General features: G+C 39.4%; 1 protein-coding gene across 1 annotated transcript; it reads right to left on the bottom strand.

Annotated features, from left to right (window-relative positions):
- Positions 1-2,539: 2,539 nt before the first annotated feature.
- Positions 2,540-8,575, bottom strand: cxcl12a (chemokine (C-X-C motif) ligand 12a (stromal cell-derived factor 1)). Its single transcript, XM_080868860.1, has 4 exons — positions 8,423-8,575; positions 6,691-6,808; positions 5,666-5,749; positions 2,540-4,010 (listed from the first exon to the last, which is right to left on the bottom strand). The coding sequence occupies exons 1-4, from the start codon at positions 8,487-8,489 to the stop codon at positions 3,983-3,985; spliced, it is 297 nt and encodes a 98-aa protein (XP_080724986.1). The 5' UTR covers positions 8,490-8,575; the 3' UTR covers positions 2,540-3,982.
- Between the last annotated feature and the right edge of the window lie 11,458 nt (positions 8,576-20,033).

The following is a 20,033-nucleotide window of genomic DNA, read 5'->3' as shown; positions in this document are numbered from 1 at the left end:
GAGCTTTTCCATGTACTGTAGAATAAGCAGATGTAAACACTTTCAGTGGAACAAAGTATGCGAGAGCACCAGATCTGTGTGCGCATCCTCGCCCTGCCAATTCAAACAGTTCGTAAGTCTGATATTTCATTTCGCTCCAGGAGATTATTGTTGTGCAGCACAACTTTTCTCTTTCTTCTTCAGACCACAGTGACGAGGGAGTGTCTGCATTTTTGACCACCTAAAACGCTCCGCGGGGCAATTTCCACCGTCCCTTGAAATTTCGAGCGGTGACAAACTACAAAGCATTTTTAAACTGTTATGTGTAACTGCCAGCGTGGCTGAAGGTACGGATCTGAAGCAAAGTCAGTGTCTTAAAGTAAAGCTAGGAAGTGACACACCCATGCACACGCAAAAATTAATAATTGACCTAGGTTAACTTTTCCACCTTGCAGCTTTTATTAAAAACTAGTTTGACTCAGGAGGGCAGCGTTCAGCGCGACCTTCTTGAAGTGGCTTTCTGTGACCCCCTTTGCCCTCTCATGCACACATTTACACTCATGCACGACAATATTTCATATTTTCATGCTCGGCTTTTCATGATGAATAACCACTAAGTGGAGTTTCATTGGCTCCACATCTGGGAACCTTTACAGCTAAGGATGGCCAAGTTAAATGAGCGCACACACTTAGCTCGTCCCTTGTTTCTATGTCATTCCTTTCATTTCATGTAACAAATCTTTATTCATGTGTCAAGGTGTCGGTTTTTTGTCTGACATTGTGGTTGAAGTCAAAACCCCAATGGAGTTTTTGAAGGCCACGCTGAATATGACTTTCATATGTCTTCTCCTGTCTTCTACATTCCTCAACCTCTGAGAAAACGAGAGCAGCGCTGGCTGTGCGATTCATACCAAGGTGCTGAGTAGCCTTTTGATTTCTCCTAAATTTGTATTCTTTTTGAATATTGTGCAATTTTGTAAAACTCAGTTTTGCAACACTGGCTTTATTTCATTGTCACATGTCTTTTTTTAATCATTTAATCTTTTTCTTTTCTCTTTTTCACGTTTTTTCTTATGTGAACATTGCTGCGTAGGGACTTTTTATGTGCAAAATTGCAGTGAGTCATAGCTGATTATATCTGTGCCTTTCTCTTAGAAACAGTATTGAATATGTGAGACACTCTGGCACTGAAGGTCTCTGTGTGTGTTTATTTAGGCTGGGTGCCCAGCTGGCCTCAAGTACTAACATGGCACTAAGGAAGATCATTCATGTAAATCTTATAATTATCCCGATAATCATGCTGCTCTGTTCCACTTCGTCAAACTTCATGTGAGGATGTATTAGTGCTTTAACACAACTCATTTATTTCCCAAAAGCTTTTGTTTAATGACTATTTGCAGTAACCTCTTCAGATGCTCGTATTAACCATTCTGTTTATTAGAAACAACATGTTTTATATGAATCACCTGGCTTTACTAGATTTATGCGATACCCTCACACAATTTTTCCACCTACATTTTCCATTTCTGATTAAATAAAATCTAAAGTTAAACCATTCGCTGTTTGCAGTACTCCCTACCCCCATGGTTCCAGTCACAACACCTGCTTAGTTAAACCAGTGGGTGTTGGCAGCGGTCTCGTAGACACAATGAGTTATTAACTATTACAAACAACTGCTTTTCATTAAGGACAATTTCACAATTGAGCAGATTCCTGTGCAGCCTACGTAGATCAGTTAGTGATAATGTAGGCAGACAAGATGAGCAGGTAGTTAAATAATAATGACAGAAGGCAAATAATGTATGAGCTACTCGTCTTAGATTGCGGAACTGGCAGAGCCTTAGTAAATATGTTTAAATGATCCACTTTGTAATACAGCGTCTCACACAAAGACTCTAGGATGGAAATCTCCGCTGTGTGACTAAAAACTTAAACACTAGATAAGCTCCCTTATCTTCAAAGTACTGCGAAGTTTCCACCTGCAGATCCCTGCAGTGAAACCAGTTAAGATAGCGATTACATCTGATTTACTTATATTCCAAACTGTAAGTTGAAATAAAGCTACTGCTGACTCATATTTTCTCACATTTAAACTGGATTTCAAAGAAAATCAGTAAACACAGTGAATTGGGTTGTTACCTGCATCTTGCATCCCTTTCTCTCTCCCTGATGTTTCTATTAGCACAACACTCACATTAGATACACTACCTCGCTCAGCCTTAAAGAAGGCCCCATGTGGGAAGTTAAAAGTTCACCCTTTTTAGCGCTAATGCTTTCCTAATAGTCGCTTGTTGAGTTAATAGTTAAATAGCTGGCAGGATCATTGTCCTTGCCTTTCATTTACCCTCGTGAGTAAAGCCAAACACATGTTCTCTCATCAAAGCCTTACATTTAGCCTCTGACCTGCTGGTACTGTAAGACTGCAGCAGCTGTGTGTCGGCCCTGGTAGAGCTTGCTTTACATTTGATTATAAGAGTCACTCAAATGAAAAGTGTGTATGTGTGCATCAGTGGCAATGAGACTTGTGACATGTACAGGAATCAAACACCCATAGTATTTCAAAGATTTCCTTTTTACTGACCAGATGTATACATGTTTGATAATAAAAAATTTAAAAAAAACAACACTGGATGGCTCAGTTGTGAGAGTACAGTTCCTTCATTTAAATGTTTGGATTTAATATAAATGCATAAAAGAGTACAAAAATAAAACATTTGTATGAGATAAATTTTACATAGGAAGAGGAGATTTAAATGAGTAAAAGGGTGGAAGAAAAAATCAAACCAGTTAAATTCAGTTACACATTCAATGATCACAAAAGAGTAGAAACAGGACGATAAACTGTTTTAAAAAAAGAAAAGAAAAATACAGAATGTAGTGTTTAAAGTTAGTAATAATACATTTTTTTGCTAAAACATGAATACATCAGGTATAAAGTGCATTTCTATCTGCATGACAGTTGTAGGTAGTCAAATCTATATACATATATCCATTGCCAGTAATGGTAGTATTTGTTCTACTGCAGCCCTCTGTGTTACCAATTGTTTTTATTACTATTTTAATTACCTTTTTTGCACACCCATGTTTGGAAGTGGTATTCACATTGAGAGGCTATTTTGATCAGTGTCACAATTTCTTCTCACAATTTCTCGGTAACTAACACAATTTTATGATTCTGGTAAATCTCGTCTTATTGGCTGCTCATTAAAACACAGTTTGGAAACCAGATGTTGAGCTTTTACAAAGAACAACAAAAAAAAAGAAGAAAGAAATAAGACGCAGGCGCATAATCAGCCGCAGAACAGCTGTAGGAAATGCTGCAGCTCTTTCTGCATTAATTTCCATCACAAAAACATTGTATTGCTATTTTTATAGGGGTTTTCAGTTGGGGGGCAGCTGGCATTCACTTAAATTCCTTGGTGCCAATTAACTTAAACTGATTATTTATTTTAGAGGAGAACTTATACATCAATTTGTGTAATCTGAAATCTAACATGATCAGAATAAACTGATCCACAGACCACAAGACTGTGCTCCTCACAAATGGGATGCTCAATAAAGTTTGATATGGAGGAAACCTTCTAGCTAAGACACGTCATCCCTCTTTAAGCCCCTTCACGCTGGGTGGGGCCTTTGCTTTTTTCCTAAATAACGGAGAGGCCAAAGGAAAAATCTCCAAAAATAGCTCTTTACTTTTAAAGTCCATTAACAAAATAGTATTTACACTATGGTTAGGAAAGTATACACTCATAGATATAATAGCACTTTGCACTAATATTTTGTTAAATCTATAAGTGGTGAAATGAAGTGGTGAAGGATGCAGCAGTGCTAGGAGCATGGTGTTTATGGTGAAGACTTTGAAGCTAATCCATGCACAAGGCTGCAGCGTGTCAGCTAGAGTAAGTGCTGTACAATTTAACACATGATCTGGTATCATGTTACATATCTGCAATGATGTGGTCCAAATCCTCAGCGGTGGCTCGGGAGGATTTCTGCAGGCATTTTAGTTGCCCTGTTTGGTTTTCTTCATCCTGGAAGGGAAAAGCACATTTGTCATGAGAACAAAGTAGACACGGGAACTACAACGTCAGAATCATATGGCTTTTTGGTGCTGACTGTTCACGCGGTCTATATATTTGACACTCTATATAATAGAGTGTCAAAACACAACAAAAGATAAATGCACGGTAACTTGTGAGTAGTAAACACCAAAAGTGGAAATTAATGAGCATTTAGTCCAGTGGCACAACTCACGGCTGATTTCAGTTCCAGGTTATCAAGTAAAAACAGCTGCTTCGTGTTTAGAAAGCCGAAATGTTTTTGACTTGTAATCATGAGCTAACCATCTTAGCAATAATAAATGTAATTTGATTTCTGCATTCACTTTCAGTTGGCCGGTCAATTAGTGGGCCATTCTGAAAATGTTATGTCTGAAGATGTAATTTTGCAGAGCACTGACGTGAAGCAGTCTCAGGGCGATGATGCCAAAGGATAAACAGGATATTAACAGCATAAGCACTTGGAACTCCAGTGGGTTCTTTAATTATATCTGCCACACTCGTCAGATACAAAAAGGCAATCATCATTTAGTTTACAAAAGTAACGCATGGCTTATAATCGTGTGCATTTCTACACATTACAAGCAGGTTTATGCCTCCTCCTCTATGACTGCATGTGTAAGTGGAAACACATTAGATCTGACTGATTGTAAACAAGCAACATGCACTCTACATGCGCTATTTTGTTATGCAGAGGGCTGTTCACGCCTCATCAACCCGAGGGCTCCACAGTCATCCTTGAGACAGGCCGTCTGACTGCTAGACTGTGGGCGGATCTGTCAGTGTGTATTGAGTGTGTATGTCACAAGCTGGATTAAATGCCGTAGTGCGTTTAGTTTTCTTTACATGAAAAGACGGGAATCCACATGTGACATTCCAAAAACTCTTTTATCCGCCTCCATCGCACAGTGCAGGGTTTGTTTCGTTCTTTAAATAACAGACATGGCAACTTGATCCCTTCTATAAACTTTGTTGTACCAACATCTTTCAGAAAAGTGTCTGCTTCTTCAGGGAAGGAAGGAGACAGTGACTTTTAACGCCACCAGTCTCAGTATGAATTTAACTTGATTGTGCAATTCAGAGTTGCATAAGGTGACAACGAATCCCATCATATTACATTATTTTTTACAAATTTAGAACGTTATCTTTATCTTTACTCTCCGATGTAACGTTTAATGCACTAAATGTCCTAAACTCTAAACAGTATGCAAGTGTGCCGTGTATAGTGTAAATATATTAAACTGCATTTGCTAGACTGTGTTCCAGTATGAATAGTGATGACCAGGAACAAACCTGTAATAGCACTTAAGAGCAGATTAAGTGCACCCACACTTTGTATGTGAAAGTGGAAACACTCTACTCCCACTTGGTCATGTACCAGCATGTTTTGACTTTGGGTTCCAATATAAATTGGGCAATTGAGAGCTTTTACTCCCACAATGGTCTATTGGTAAACATCCAAATGCGCATTTGCGCCTTTGGATTTGTAGATTCTTTGCTTTAAATTTCTATAGAGTGTAAGTGAGTATATCCCACTTGTGCCAACAGATTTGTTAAAGCCAGACGGGATTGTGTATTACAGAAAAATGACCCCATGACTAAAATCTGCTGGATTTGCTGATACTTACTTGTTGAGAGCGTTCTTCAGGTACTGCTGCAGCCACCGGATCTCAGGGTTCACGCACACCTCCTTGTTTGACTTCAGCTTGGCACTGATTAGAAAAAGGATAAGATGAGGATAAAAGCTTGAATTATGCATAATCATTAACAGTGGGTATCTTAACACACTGTTATCAAACTGACTGAATTAACACTGACTTGCTAGTTTGATACTTGCAGCGAACCTCTTAACAGTAGTGCCTTAATTTGTAAGTGATGCTGCTACAGAAATTAATATGCATTAATATTGATAAGATACTGACCCTTAAGGTACTTTAGTGTTAGGTCAAATTAGAATATATTGCAATGCGCAGGCTACTTTCTAAAGCCATGATAGTCCTGTGGTTATTTAAAGAATGGGCTACAACCATATCATATGTCTCCATGTGGGGGACCATGCCTCATTTGGCAACAGATCTTGTTTTAAGTAGCTTCAGACATGTTTTATGTCTCTTTATGTAAACTTGTAAGATATGGCAATTTTATTTTTCCATGCTTCTGAAGTTCTAATGCAACTGACCCTTTTTCACCGATGTTGCCACACACTTTCATGTATGGATTTGCACTGCACAAGCTGTGCCGACGAATGCGATCTCAACTAAAGGTTGTATGAACAGTATGAAGAGAAAACGCTGCGTGACAAGCAAATGAGAAGCAAACCCAGTTACAAAACCCACGATTATTGCTTCCTGGTTAAAAAACAAAACTGTATCCAATTTCCACCACCTTTTCACATTCGCTCATACTCAAACGGACCACTTCCTGTGGATGCGTCAGTGGGCCAGTTGCAAAAAGAACGACTTGTTTTCTGTGAATGAGCGAGCGAGTGACTGAGGGGCGTGTATGTACACATTCATGCATGATTCCTTTCTCTGGCTTGTCACCCTGCAGAGATTGATGGTGAGAAATGTCCGAACTAGGAGGAAACCTGTCTAACGTTTATATGGCCCAGACAGAAAACGTGCTGCCTGGAGAAGTCAAAAACAACACTCACATCACTTGGAAGGGGCAGTTGGGTGTGTGGATGAACCTAAGTTCTCGGATGTAGTTTCGTGGGACGGTGTTGACTGTTGAACGGCAGTAGCATCTCTCCACCAGGCTGATGGGCTTTGCTGAGAAAGCAAAAGAGAAGTTGAGTATAACAAAACTATTTTAAAGTAAAGCAAAATTTAAACAAAGCAGTAATTCAGATTAGATTAAATGAAATATCATTCCTGTATGAAATGACATACACTTATTGCAATATCACAAATTCCACCAGCAAATAAGATAAAAATACAGCAAGTCTTTAGCCTATCAAAGCACAAAGTAAGCATGCACCAGCCCTCTGATTATGAACAAATAAATAATATGCCCCCTGCAGTGAAGTATACAGAGTCTTTTGGATTTAAACCGTTTGATTTTTATCCCTCCATTCTACTTGTTTATCTCTTTCCTTGCCGAGAAGCCTACAGTCAACACTGCCAAATAGGACTAACAAATGACACTGACAGATGAAAATTCCATATTTAAGCTTTACAAAATCCAGTTTCTGCTCATCCCACACAGCAAACAGAGAGACTGAGTACATTATTAGCGGGGGTTTTACACCCACAAACACTAAGCTCTTTCAAACATCATTGTGTACTGTGTGGTCCCTGCGTGATGGATGTGCGCAGTTTCCATTGGAGCCTCACCTTTCAGGTTCCTACACTGAGATGGTCACAGTTGATTAATGTGGAAAAATAAAGATAATCTTTTTTCCCCGTTTCGTTACGTCTAAAAGCGGCGTTGGAAATAGATAAAGCAGTCGCGCCGATAGAAGTTAGTTTTAGCCCAAATACCGTTTATACACAGTTGTTTTACTTGTCAGTAAATTGTTTTAAAGCGACACTGGCAGACTGTAAGTCACAGATGGTGAAACCTGCCCCAGTGGATTAAACTATGCTAATTATTTTTTACACCTGATTACCATGATAAAAGAGCGCAACACCTTCAAGTTGGGTGATTGATGTCGCCACGTAGGCTAGCTGAGGTTTGGCTTCTAGAGACTTCATTTGTGGCTAATTAAAAGAAAACAAAGGGAAGGACAAACACACGCTGATCACTGATCCAGCGGGGAAATTCCTATACGGCAAGAGCCACATGTGCAGCCTGCCGTGCTTTACGCACGGCGAAAAATGCACTCTCCCTTCTTCAATGAAAAAAAAATGCATGAAAGATTTATGCGTTTTAAAAAATGTAAATAAAAATTTAAATTTTCAGGTCCAATTTACGTTTTCCCCCCCTTTTTCCCCACAGTATTTGCACTCCGAGTGCACGCAATTGGAATTTCTCATCTGATGTCGTGCTCAGATTTTTGGCAACTAATATTATAAATACACACTGATTTACAGTAACTGTATTTAATGTAAAATAATTAGTAACAAAAAAGTATTTAAAAAGAACTGTGGACGTACTGGACCCCGATAGAGTTGCAGAACTCTATCGGGATAATTATTTATAGAAATACTATAGACATCCAGGGTCGCAGCTTGTCTGGAGCCTATCCCTGCTGTCTGGATACGCGGAAGAAATGATGGATGAATGGATGAATGAATGGACTACAGACAAGACAAGTCAACAGGTGGACAGCGTAAAAGCAAATATGTTGCTGATACTTCCCTCCAATACGCATCACAGCTGCAATACAGTCTAAACAAAATCTGAAGCAATATAAAACAGCAACCCCGAAAATGAATCCATACCTTGCGCTGGAGGTGCATATATCATCACCATGAGTACAGCCACGACCGCCAGTAGTTTCACATCCATTTTGCGTTAATGTCAAAGAGTTCCGAAACTGCTCAGAGTAAAGTCCAGAGGAGTTCTGACAGACGGGGCACCGGCGGAGTGTTAAATTAGGCACCACTGCGTCAAGCTACCATAAAGAAATGGTGTTTCCGGTCACCAAGGACCCGTTTTTTACTTTAACGGATATTTATGAAGTAATAAGGCGTCAAATTGTAACAAAAATCACTTTCAGAAAAAAACACGTCATAGATGAGCCGTCGTTTTAATAGATCTGTGTTAAATGTTATATTAATTACTTTGTCGTGATTTTATTTTGTAGGAGCTTTTTATTATTTCCGGTGTTTTAGGAGGATTTTCGGATACAGCCTATTAATGCACGATAGACCCCCAGGCGCGCGCAAGTGTGCACATGCCTCTGACGAAAGTGTTTAATGAAAGTGTTCTTTTTTTTTTTCTTTTTTTTTTTTACATGTCAGAAGATTTGGCAGTAAGCTGATTGGTAGCTGTTCATTTATTTCCTAAAAAATACGGGTAGGATCCAAAGTGTACCTTCAAGCAATTGGCACGATTTCTTCTGCACTGTCCTTAAAGCTGCTGCTGAAAAGAAAGAGAAACATTTTTTTGTGCATGCTTTTTTCATGCTTCTTGGTTTTTCATGTTATAACTGGTCATCGCAGGGACTTTACTGACCCTACATAAATAAAAGTGGGAAGAATTTGCGTGACTATACACTAATGTTTCCAAAAGTAAAAAATGTGGTGTAGAAAGAGCATACAACACTTTTGGCCTTTTGGAGAATGTGTGGGTGTATACGCCTAGATCTGAGAAATTTATTCCTATTCACATGTTCATCAAATGATACCTTATACTAATGCGTTAACACCATAATTACCTTTTTAGATTGTTTAAGTTAAATACACACAACTGAACTCCATGCAATTCCACTAAGTAAATAGAAACTGCAGACAACCAAAGCTTATATTTACACAGACTGAGGTTGTGTTTTGAGACATTTTTTTCAGAATCTCAGAGCAACATGAATAATGTGACTAAGTGGTTGGTTTTGTATTTTCTATTCTTTCTTTTTTCAGTTATTGCAGACATATCCTCTCATCACACCAACTGTGGGAAAGCAAACCACCTGCTGACAGCACACTTTATCATGAAAATGAGCGAGGAATAGAAGATGGTTGTTCAAGGAGAATAACTTTGTTTTGCGCTTGTTTTAACTCTCTAGCCGGTATCGTAAGTAAAAAGGACAATTCCTCTGTTGTGTTGGCAAGATCTGCTTTATGACCAAAGTGTTTGTGACAATAAAGTCCTGACATAACCAATACTTACCCTTTTTGTAAACCTGTTTGTTCATAATTCTGAGACATTTTTGTTAGATTTGTTGCAGGCTGTCTGTGTTTTGGATCTCATGATGAATGAAGCCATGGATACCAGACGCACGGGAGGAGACGCACGGAGGGTAAAATTAGCTGACAGCTGAAAGGACATATTGACTTCTCTCACAGGCCACAAAGGCTAACTCCAAGAGTGCATGTTAGAAAGACAGAGTAGGCAAAAAGTAAAGAGCGTTGCACGAAGGCCCTGATATTTCAGTAAGCGTCCTCTCAGCTTGGAGTGAAGAGTTTCAGATCAAAGTGCTCACCTCATCAACCTTGCTTGTTCTCACACAGGATGCCTGACATGTCGCTACAGTCTACATGTTATGCTCACTTCACTGCACTTTCCTGTGAGCCTGCACAAACAGCAAACGTGTGCAGCGGGGTTTGCGCAAGCACACAGGCAAATGGAAGTCATTTGTCTCAAGCACAAGTACATACACATACACATGCTCTCACATCTACTCGGTCTATGCGCATAGTTCAGGCTGTCAGTGGGGGGCAACCTGTGACATGTCATGGGAGAGAAGTCAAAGCACATTCAAGTATTCAGACGTTTCTCAACAGTAAGCAAGATTTACTTTCTTGGCCAGAGGTGAATGGACTATAATAGTGTGGTTACATAAGCAGATTTGGCAGAACATCTGCCCAATTGTTTTGTTTTTTTCACATTATCTGGCTGTGTTTTCCCGAAATGAAACTTTTCTTTTTTTTCTCAGCATATGCAAATGTTTATAGAAACCCTTATTAGGGTACGTTTTCTAAAAATGAAACAGAAAAAAGGTCTCACATTTCTGGGGTCATTGATTCACATGATTGTGAATGATAAATGGGCTGATAGTTATATAGGGTTCTTTTACTCTGAGCACTCAATGCACTTTTGTTTCTAAACTTGTATAAAGCTCACACGTTTACACTCACAGGATGTTCAAGATGTTGCCCAAGGATACTTCGATTTGCTCCAATCTGTCCTGACCTTCCAATTGGTGAACGCCGCGCTCTACCTCTAATGGCTATAGTGGTCGATAGTGGTTTGTATATAATGCACACACATGTCTACCTGCTGTGTGTTATTCACACCTGTCCAGCATCCAGTAACTTTGAGTTGCAGCATAGTCTTCTGTAGCCCATCTGTCTGGTTTGGGAGGTCTCACTGTAGGGGTCCATCTGCTTTCTTCGTGAGTCGTATCTTACTGTACTCTCAAAGAATAAGGTAAGATGGAACAGTTAAGGTTTTTCTCTGAAGTTGTGAAGGCAGGTGTCCTCCAGAGTTTTTGTTTTTTTGAAGCCTTGAAAATGTCACATGTCTCATAAATGTCTAAATACAGTTTACATACTTATCCCTACGTCACATACATACACACTGTTTATTCCTCGCCTACTGATCTCTAGTCTCATCAGCATAACACTTACAGAACAAATGTTTAAACATACTCGTTTAAAAGGGGTCTGTATGCTGTTGATGATAAGTAGGAAAAATGCAAGTCTGTCACATGCCACTAGATTGTTAAACATTCCTCTACCATTATTCACCTTTAAAAAGAGACCATGTGGTGCAAGGGGGCTGAAGTATGGATGGCTGAACGTATTATGGTGGGGTTGCCAGTTTCCATAGATCAGACTGGTTTGAGAACGTACAGGCAGCTAGCCCCAGTAGGGAATCCTCCAGTGGTCCATTGAGGCTCTGTGAGGCTGAGGGCCTGCTGGCTCAGCCTTTTGTCTGGTTTTCTCTATGTCCTCCAGAAAGTCACGAGCCCGGTGCCTCCTTACCACCATATGGACCACCTCAATGGGCTGTCGACAAAGTCTTTAGCAATAGATGTTGAATCAATGGGAAACAATGCTCTGGACAATGGCTTTATTACCACTGGTAAGATCTTCTAAAAGCGCAAAAAGAGCGGTTTTCTGCTTCATTTTATCCAAACTAATAAAAGATCCACTCAAATAAAATTGCACAATTTCACTATTTTCTTCTAAGCATAATCCTCATGTTTGTTCCATCTCTTCTTCACTGTGTAAAGAGCTTCCTCCCTTCATCTGCTAATTAATTCTCCCTGTTTTCTTGCTTCAAATCGTAAACAATCATTGTCGATATTTATCATTTATATCGTCATCCAAAATAGTTTGGGAACCGCACAAAATTCTAAGTGCGTCACAGTGCTGTCATGAACAAAACTACTTACATTTTTCTTTTTCGCAACAAACAAAACATGATTCTGCAGTACAAAAAAGAAATAAATGTAACTGTTGCCAAGACACCAGACATGACTTTCCTATTATTAAGTAACAATAGAATGGGTTTTGCATTGCTGAGATAGAGTAGATGTGTTTTTTCCCCTCTAGAATAACAAAAGAAAAGCTCAATTGACATTAAATGGATGAAGTAAATGTCAGTTGTGCTAGTTTTTATAGTTTCAGCTGTGAATTTATGCCAGAAAAGGGCACATGAGCCACAGCTGGTGTGGAGCAACTTGGTGGTGGATCCATAGTTTGACACCTGGTGGTGTCCGGCCGCGAGAACAAAAATCCGTCAGCTGCTTGTGTGATGTTCCCCAGGAGGAGCAGAGAAACAGCTCAGGGACCCATTAGCGTTCAGGGTAACGCTGCCGGTTCTGCTTTTTTGAAGTCGAGAGTGATGATATATGGTTTCATGAGGTCACGGTTTTGTAAATTGAAGAAATGTGGCTTAATTCTTTTTCTCTTTAAGCAGGTTTTTTTGATGGGTCAAAGCGATTTGTGACTCACTCTCACAAAATGCGATAAAGATAAGTCACCAAAGTTTTAGCTTTTGTCTGACCTGTTAAAGAGATCAGTGCGTATTTTGTTCCTTTTATTGTAGTTTCTCAACTCTGCGTATGTTGGAGTCATTGAACTACAAACTTGTATATAGTCTCATTTGTCCAGCTAACTGTTACTGTGTTGCAACTGTACATAGACACACATTAAATACCAGGGCAGTTACACAGACCCAGATACACTTTTTCTCACAATCGAAAGCTCCTGCAGTTTACTTTGTCACCAAAACTGAAAACCACAACACAAACAATATGCCCTGTGCTTCAGCCCCAGCCACATGTTTAATTCTTGACAAAGACACTGACACATGTTCCCTTATTTAGCCCCCTTGTTTTCCCCCCTTCATTTCTTTTTATCCTCTTTGGCTCCTTCATTAGTCATTGTATCCTCACAAAGCTGATGTTTTTGGCTCGTCCTTAAACTTGATCCATTTCTGTGATAAAAATGGCTTAGAGGACACATGGAGTCAGTTAATATTTCATTATTCATCCATTCCTGTGTGTTATACAGCACAAGTGTTGCTGACTACACTGATTCTGTCTGTCATCAAGAAGCCATAGGTCTCCGTACTCTAAGGTTTCTGAGAGATGCTGAAAGAGTTGAATAAGTGTCAGAAAGAGCAAAAAGTCAGTCTAGCCTGATCTGTAAAGTAGTCTAGCGTAGGCTGAAACTGAGTGAACACAAAGGTGGCTGCTTAACTACAATAAAAAGACCAAAGCATTGATCTAAAAATATGTGTGATGCATTGTCTTAAAGTAACACAAGATGCAGTTGTACTTGTTTGAGTTTTTGCAGCTTATATTTCATTACCACAGTTGTGTATGTCAAGCTATAAGTTTACAAATCACTGCTTTTCCCTTTATTACTGTTCATTCTGCAAAAAAGTAATCATGTTTATCCTAAATATGCAACAGCGCTACAATGCTAATCCTTGAAATGTCCAGGGCTGAAAAAGCATTCAGCTCCCTAAAGTTAGCAGATTTTTCATTGTACTCTGACAGTATGATCTAAAACTATCCACTTCCCCACGGCTCCCAGAGAGATGCTTTTACATGTTTGGACTTCATATCAGAAATTCATCAGGAGCTAATGAGAAGACTGCGAAACATGATATTGGCTGAACAAAGAAAACACAATTTTGTCTACCTGCCAAGCAAACCTGCACATCGTCCAGGCTGAAAATAATTACCTGTGGAACAACCTGCAGCCTCCAGTCTCCCGTGCATGAATTTAATTTGGTAAGTGCACTGGACATATCACATTTCCTGCACTACAATTATCGAGGAATCGTAGCATAGTTTTAAAGAAACTACTTTCCCCCCTTTCCTTTCGCCACTTCTTCTTGGACAACCCCCCAAGGTACTTCTATTGTCAGTCCTCTGCTGAGCTGTAACACTGCAGCTGCTGTCTCTTTACTGCTTTTGCATGCACAGGTCACTACATAAAACACTTAAGCAGCATTTAAAGGGAGAGTTAAGGCTACAGCTGTCAGTCAAAACGACAGAGCAGCTTAACATAACCGTCACTTTTATGTGTTCTCTGTGTAACTTAGGAGGCTATAATAGTGAGCAGCCATGGAGCTCTGTGTTCTCGGGCTCGGGGCTGTAGCTGCAATCAAAAACCTATTAATCAGACTGAGGAAATGGAACCAGCAGAGAAGCGAAGACAGAGTATCTTGTCCTATTTCACATGGACAAATACGAGATATTGTTACATGTTATTCATCCTGCTTGGCGGCTTTGAAGTAATCCACCAGCCGGGAAATGGAAGGTGATTTTTCATGAAGGCATAAATGAACATGAAGGGGATTAGGTGTCCGCTTGCATGTGCATGGACATATAATCACATGGGTATAAATAAAAAGGCACAAAACGACACACGAATGTATGTAACAATATTAAAAATAGATTGTGTGCAATGTTAGGATGTAGACAGAGCCGTGGAGTTCTAAACGTTCCTGGATAATTGTGATTATGTGTGCGACGTGTTTGACATGCTGGTTGTTTGGCCTGAAGGTATTTGCCTCTGGTACTCTGGTATTCTTAATAGGCCGTGTGCCTCCTGTGGGCTCACTAACAGCAGCGTGCATACGTCACAAATGTTCTCTGAGTAGGTGGCAGATGAATACGGGATGCAAATGATAAGAATGGTAGAAAAGGTAACCGAGAAGCACGGTCAACAACAGGTAACAAGAGAGAGGAGCAGAGGAGTGGAACAGATGATGCAGAGGAAAGACAAAGTAACACAAGAGGTGCAGGAGAAAAATGAGCAGCCAGCTGAAGCCCCGTTTTCCAGAGCTGGCTTTTATTAGTGAATGTTACCACGCTCTGTTCCTCATTAACTCACCACAGCGTGGAGGTGCAGCAGAGGAAGAGTGGACTCTTTCCTGGAGGTTAGGCAATGCAGACTGAGTCTAAATTTAGTATTAGTATTTAGTATTTATTTATTTATTGTCATTGTCAAGAACAATGAAATTGCGTTTGGGGCTTCCATACAACCCAAAAAAAAAGAAGAAAATAATAAATACCCCTTAAAACCCAAGTGTACATATTTAACCCAGTGTGACTCCAATGCAATAAGACAATCCTTAGCAATAATGTTCGTAGAAATTCAGACAAAGACCTAAATCCATCCTCGGGACATCTCTCCACAAAACTAAGGTTACCATAACTCAAAAACAGCTTCTGATCTGATTGGTATTTCCTCACTGGGATTCACACCCGTTACTTGTGTAAAATATGAAATGTGCTATCTTAATCAGTGAGGCAAAGCTAAAGGATGACAAGTCCAGAAATCTTTATTTTTAGCTGCCTCTTGTCATCAGTGAGTGCTTTAGAGAAATTGTGCCATATAACTTTTAGGAATTTCAACCTTTTCAGCAACTATAGATGCACACGTTAATGCTGTACTTTATCTGTTATCATTTCTCTTTACAGCTAAACTCTTGGCCATGGCTGTCTGTGAGTGCTTTTGGTATAATACAATGCTTAGACAAAATTATACAATTGAACTGCATTTGTTAGGTCTGCATTTTACAGTACAGTTCTGATGTAATGTTTTGAAAATTACGTTCTAAGAAAGTCTAACGAGCTTCTAATGATGGAAAATCAGCATCCTGGCTGCTTTCCTGGCCTACTATTAGGCTAATATTACCCCACTGGGATTGAATTGTGACAGGTCTTAACCTGTATGGGAGTACAAGCATGAAGGAAGTATCGCCTACACACTCCACAGCACTCTGAACAAAACCCACTCTGCAGAGGGTATGCACAATATTTTCTTATGTGCTTTGACTTTAGTTTTCTATCTAATAAGCAACAAATGTCTAAGAAAATGAAAAATATGCAGGATTCTTGTTATCTGAGCTCAGTGTTTTACCAAATTACTTTGGATTTAGGGCTAAATCCAAAGTAATTTGGTATAATACTGGTTAAGTGTGGTTATTTGGGCTATAAAGAAATTATACATGGCTTTGAATTAGACCATTATTAAGGTGCAAGGTGTCTAATTAGGGTATTGTGGTTGTTTACAGTCTAATAAATAATGTTATTTCTTGATGCAAATTATGGCTTTTTATGTTTTATTAGTGCACCATATAGTAAATACAAATTTCTGTATGTTTAAACAGGAATTTTAATGGGAACAGCAAATATCCCAGCTTATGTTTCTCTCTCTTATACCTGCTATGCAATTGTCGTGAGAATCCCTACTGTGAAAGCTTGTAGCGCCGCAAGAAGACTACAAGTGGAAATCACAAATATTTATATTCCAAAAATCTTGTCCATAAACTACAAATTCTGCATATTTATGAAGCTACATCATTTCAATCTCAAAATCTCCCACTTTCATTTTATGAGCATGAAAAACTCCAGATGTTTTGGAACCAAATAGATTATGTCATTATTTTATTTTTTCTGCAAGGTATTCCAGTAAATGAAAGCAAAATGAAAGTGATTAATTTTTGTTTATTGTAGCCCAACATGCTATTGTCATGAAGTGGAAGGAAATCCAAAATCCTGCAAGCAGAAGACATCAAAGGGATGTCTTTAATAGGATTTACACATATATACTTAGAGTATGATCATTTTTTTTATGCATTTCCTAATGGACTTTTCAGAGTAGGTCAAAAATTTAGGTCAGGATTACTCAGCATCTTTTGTGTGAAAGTGCGGTAACATATTCAGTTTTTTCTTCTTAATAATAAAAAATCATCACTATGATTTATCTAATGTAAGTGTTTTATCAGATAACATATGTCATATCTTCTAAAAAACAACAACAACAACAACCATAAAAACACAATTGCATAAGGAGGGCTGTCTTACAAAGCTGCAAAAGCATCACATACATGTAATCTGATTATGGGGTCTTTTAAGTAGGCACATCAGCTGTTACAAGTGCTCTTTTCGGGTTTCTCAACATGTGGTCTGAGCACCTCTGCAAGCCTGACTGTTGTTTTTTGCTTTCAAAAGTCATAAAGTGCTCGCCTGTTACACACATGCATTAAAGAATCGGTGTTCAGGCAGGTGTTGCTAAACACTGCGTATAACAGAAAACTTTCATTGGGAGTTAATTTGTTTCTGCAGCAGGAACAGCAACAGGATTACACACTCTGAAGATCCCTCACCACTCCTGAATGAAAACAAAAAAAGGCTATAGGGTGTCAGTGAAATAAGATGCCAGCACCATACAAAGGAACAAATGACAGATGAAAAATATAGTCCAATTTAAGCTTGTGACTTGCCAAACCCGCAGCGGGATGTCCCAAAAAGCTCTAACGTCTCTGTTGTTCCTCTCTAGGCTATTTTTTCACGGTGAGGGAAAAAAGACCAATATTGTGTGGTTTACATGGCTTAGCAGCTTGTTCACAAATATACCTCTTCTCTTCTCCCCCTTTCCTCTCTTTTCCTCATCCATCTTCTCTAAATTGTTCTGCAGCGACAATGACTTCACAGTCCTGTAAAAGCCTTTTGACTGCACAGAACCGAGCGATGGTTTTTCTCATTGCACAAATAGTCCGTCTGTTAAAAGGTCCACGCATTTGAGGACTATGTGAGCGTATGAAGTGGAACCAAGAGAGGCTTTTTTAAAATTCTAATCGAATTCACAACAATTATGCGAGTCTGGAATTAGAATTAGCTTACAACTGAGATAGACTTTCATGTTTTTCTGCCCTCTTTGTGAAGTTACTTCTATTAGCGTGTTTTCCCGGTTTTGCTGTATGACAACTGCATAAACACAGAACGGTTCAATCATGTAGCACTGCCAAAGCTATTGTTAGCTGCACAAACTGATGGAAAAAAAAGAGAACAGAGCCGTTCCCACACATATTTTAAGTATCTATTGTAGAGTATCTGTTTATGTCACAACATCCACTCTGTTTGTTTAAAAAACAATGAGAAAAGCCTTCGACGGAAACAAAAAATGTTTTGTCATTATGAGTTTTTATTTATTTAATATAAACTGATTTATATTTGTGTGCACAGAGGTTCCCAGTGGCTTTGTTTCTGTACCCTAACAAGTCTCTGTTAACCCCAGACTCTTCAGACAAAAGCAGCTTTGTGTCTGAGCGCTGTATGTGCAGTGAAAAGGTTTTCGGGAGGTGAATGTGAAATAAGGTTCTCCCCTTTCTTCTTTTTCGACTTGGTCTTTCACTTCCTTACTTTACAAATGTATGGGTGCCCAGGGAATCAAGGCCATTCAGGAGGTGCACAGTGGTCCAAAAGCAGTGATAATCCACTGTTCAGATGTTGGCTGGCCGTTGAAATGCGAGCCCACTTTGACTGAAACTGTATGTCTTTCTTTCTGTGTGCTGGTGTGGCAGCTATTCAGCAGCTGTGGCTTTCCCTCGAATCCAATTAAAGAGGACACAGAGAATAAAAATACAGAGACCAATCAGAAGAGAAAGAAACCTCTGCTTAGCCTCCATCTCACACCACTTTAGAGAGCTTGTGCTCTTTGGGGGTTTTTTGGTCATAACACTCAGTAATGATCATATAAGCATGAGCCACTTTTGCCTTTATTATGTGGCAATGACAGAGCACAACATGACTTACAAACACACTCAGGTACAAAAGCTGAGACTTGGAGCTATATGGCTCTAATTCTGGGGGTTTTCTGCAAATCTTAACTGCGCTTTAAAAGCGTGGGCCAGCAAACATGTGAAGGGTTTACTACAAGGCACCCTGCTGTGAACATACATGCATTAAAATGTCTGCTTTCCAGACCTCCCTAGCAATCACAGCAGGCCTCAACATTTAAATAATAATTAGGAATGGGAGCAGCATTTGGTTTGTTTCAATGGACAAGCCAAACTTGCATCATTAACATGTGGCAATTTAAAAAATTGCAGGTTAGAATTTAGTACCTAAATACAACTCTCTGTGCTAAACTGTCTCCTTGATGCATGACTTCCTTTCTATATTTTACTGTGATCCTTTCAACCTGCTGCTTTTCCTCTCCTCGTGCTAAATCACTCTTATCAGAGGCTGGTTAGCAGGTCTGTGTCGTGCTGTGATTTTGATAAGAGATGTCTTCTTCCCAGGCCTCCAATAGACCACCATAAAGTGAGCCTTTATTGACTACCTGCTGTCTGTTGGCCTGGCCAGACCTGGGGACCCGCAGGGGGCTTCTGGTTAGTAAGAAGCTATCTTAAACCTTATAAAAATCTGATAACATGAGAGGAAATTAAGGCTAGAGGAAGAGGGGGTAGAACCGACTTTTTTTCTGTCACATTTTAACACATATAGTAGTTGTAAAAGGATTAAACAGAGATAAAAGAAGCTTTTGAACTGTGGTGCAGGCCTGTGACTCTATATGTGACCAAATGAAATAACACAGAGCTACATGGGTGAATGGTTAATTATCTGCTGTGTTTCTTAGCAAGTAGAGACTGGTTGTTAAATGGGATCTCTGGTGTTTGCAACACTGTAATGATTGAGTGTGTTAATTAAACCTGAAATTATAATGTGAACATTTGTGTTTGGGTAATCTCCTTGTACTCATTATTGCTAAGAGTCAAATGAGAAGACCGATACCACCTGCTATCCGTCAACTATGATCCTGCAGCCAGCAGCAAGTTGGCTTGACTAAAGGACTGGAAGCAGCAGAAAAGAGCAGCTCTGACTCTGTCCAAAAGTAACATAGTTCACCTTTATACACCTCGGTAGCTGCCTAATTTTATGTTTGTTTAATCATCTTCTTTCTTTTTTCTTTTGGCTTCTCCATTTAGAAATGGCCAAAGCAGATCATCTGTCTCCGTCTCACCCTATCGCTTGCATCCTCCTCTGTCACACCAATCCTCTGCATGTCCTCCTTCAATGCATCCATGAATTATCCATGTGGTCTTTCTCTTTTCCTCCTGCCTGACAGCTACAGATTC

This window comes from Rhamphochromis sp. 'chilingali' (assembly GCF_963969265.1).
Source record: "Rhamphochromis sp. 'chilingali' genome assembly, chromosome: 20".
NCBI classification, from domain to species: domain Eukaryota; kingdom Metazoa; phylum Chordata; class Actinopteri; order Cichliformes; family Cichlidae; genus Rhamphochromis; species Rhamphochromis sp. 'chilingali'.
The sequence above is the reverse complement of the archived record's forward strand: the minus strand, read 5'-3'. Positions and strand labels throughout refer to the sequence as shown.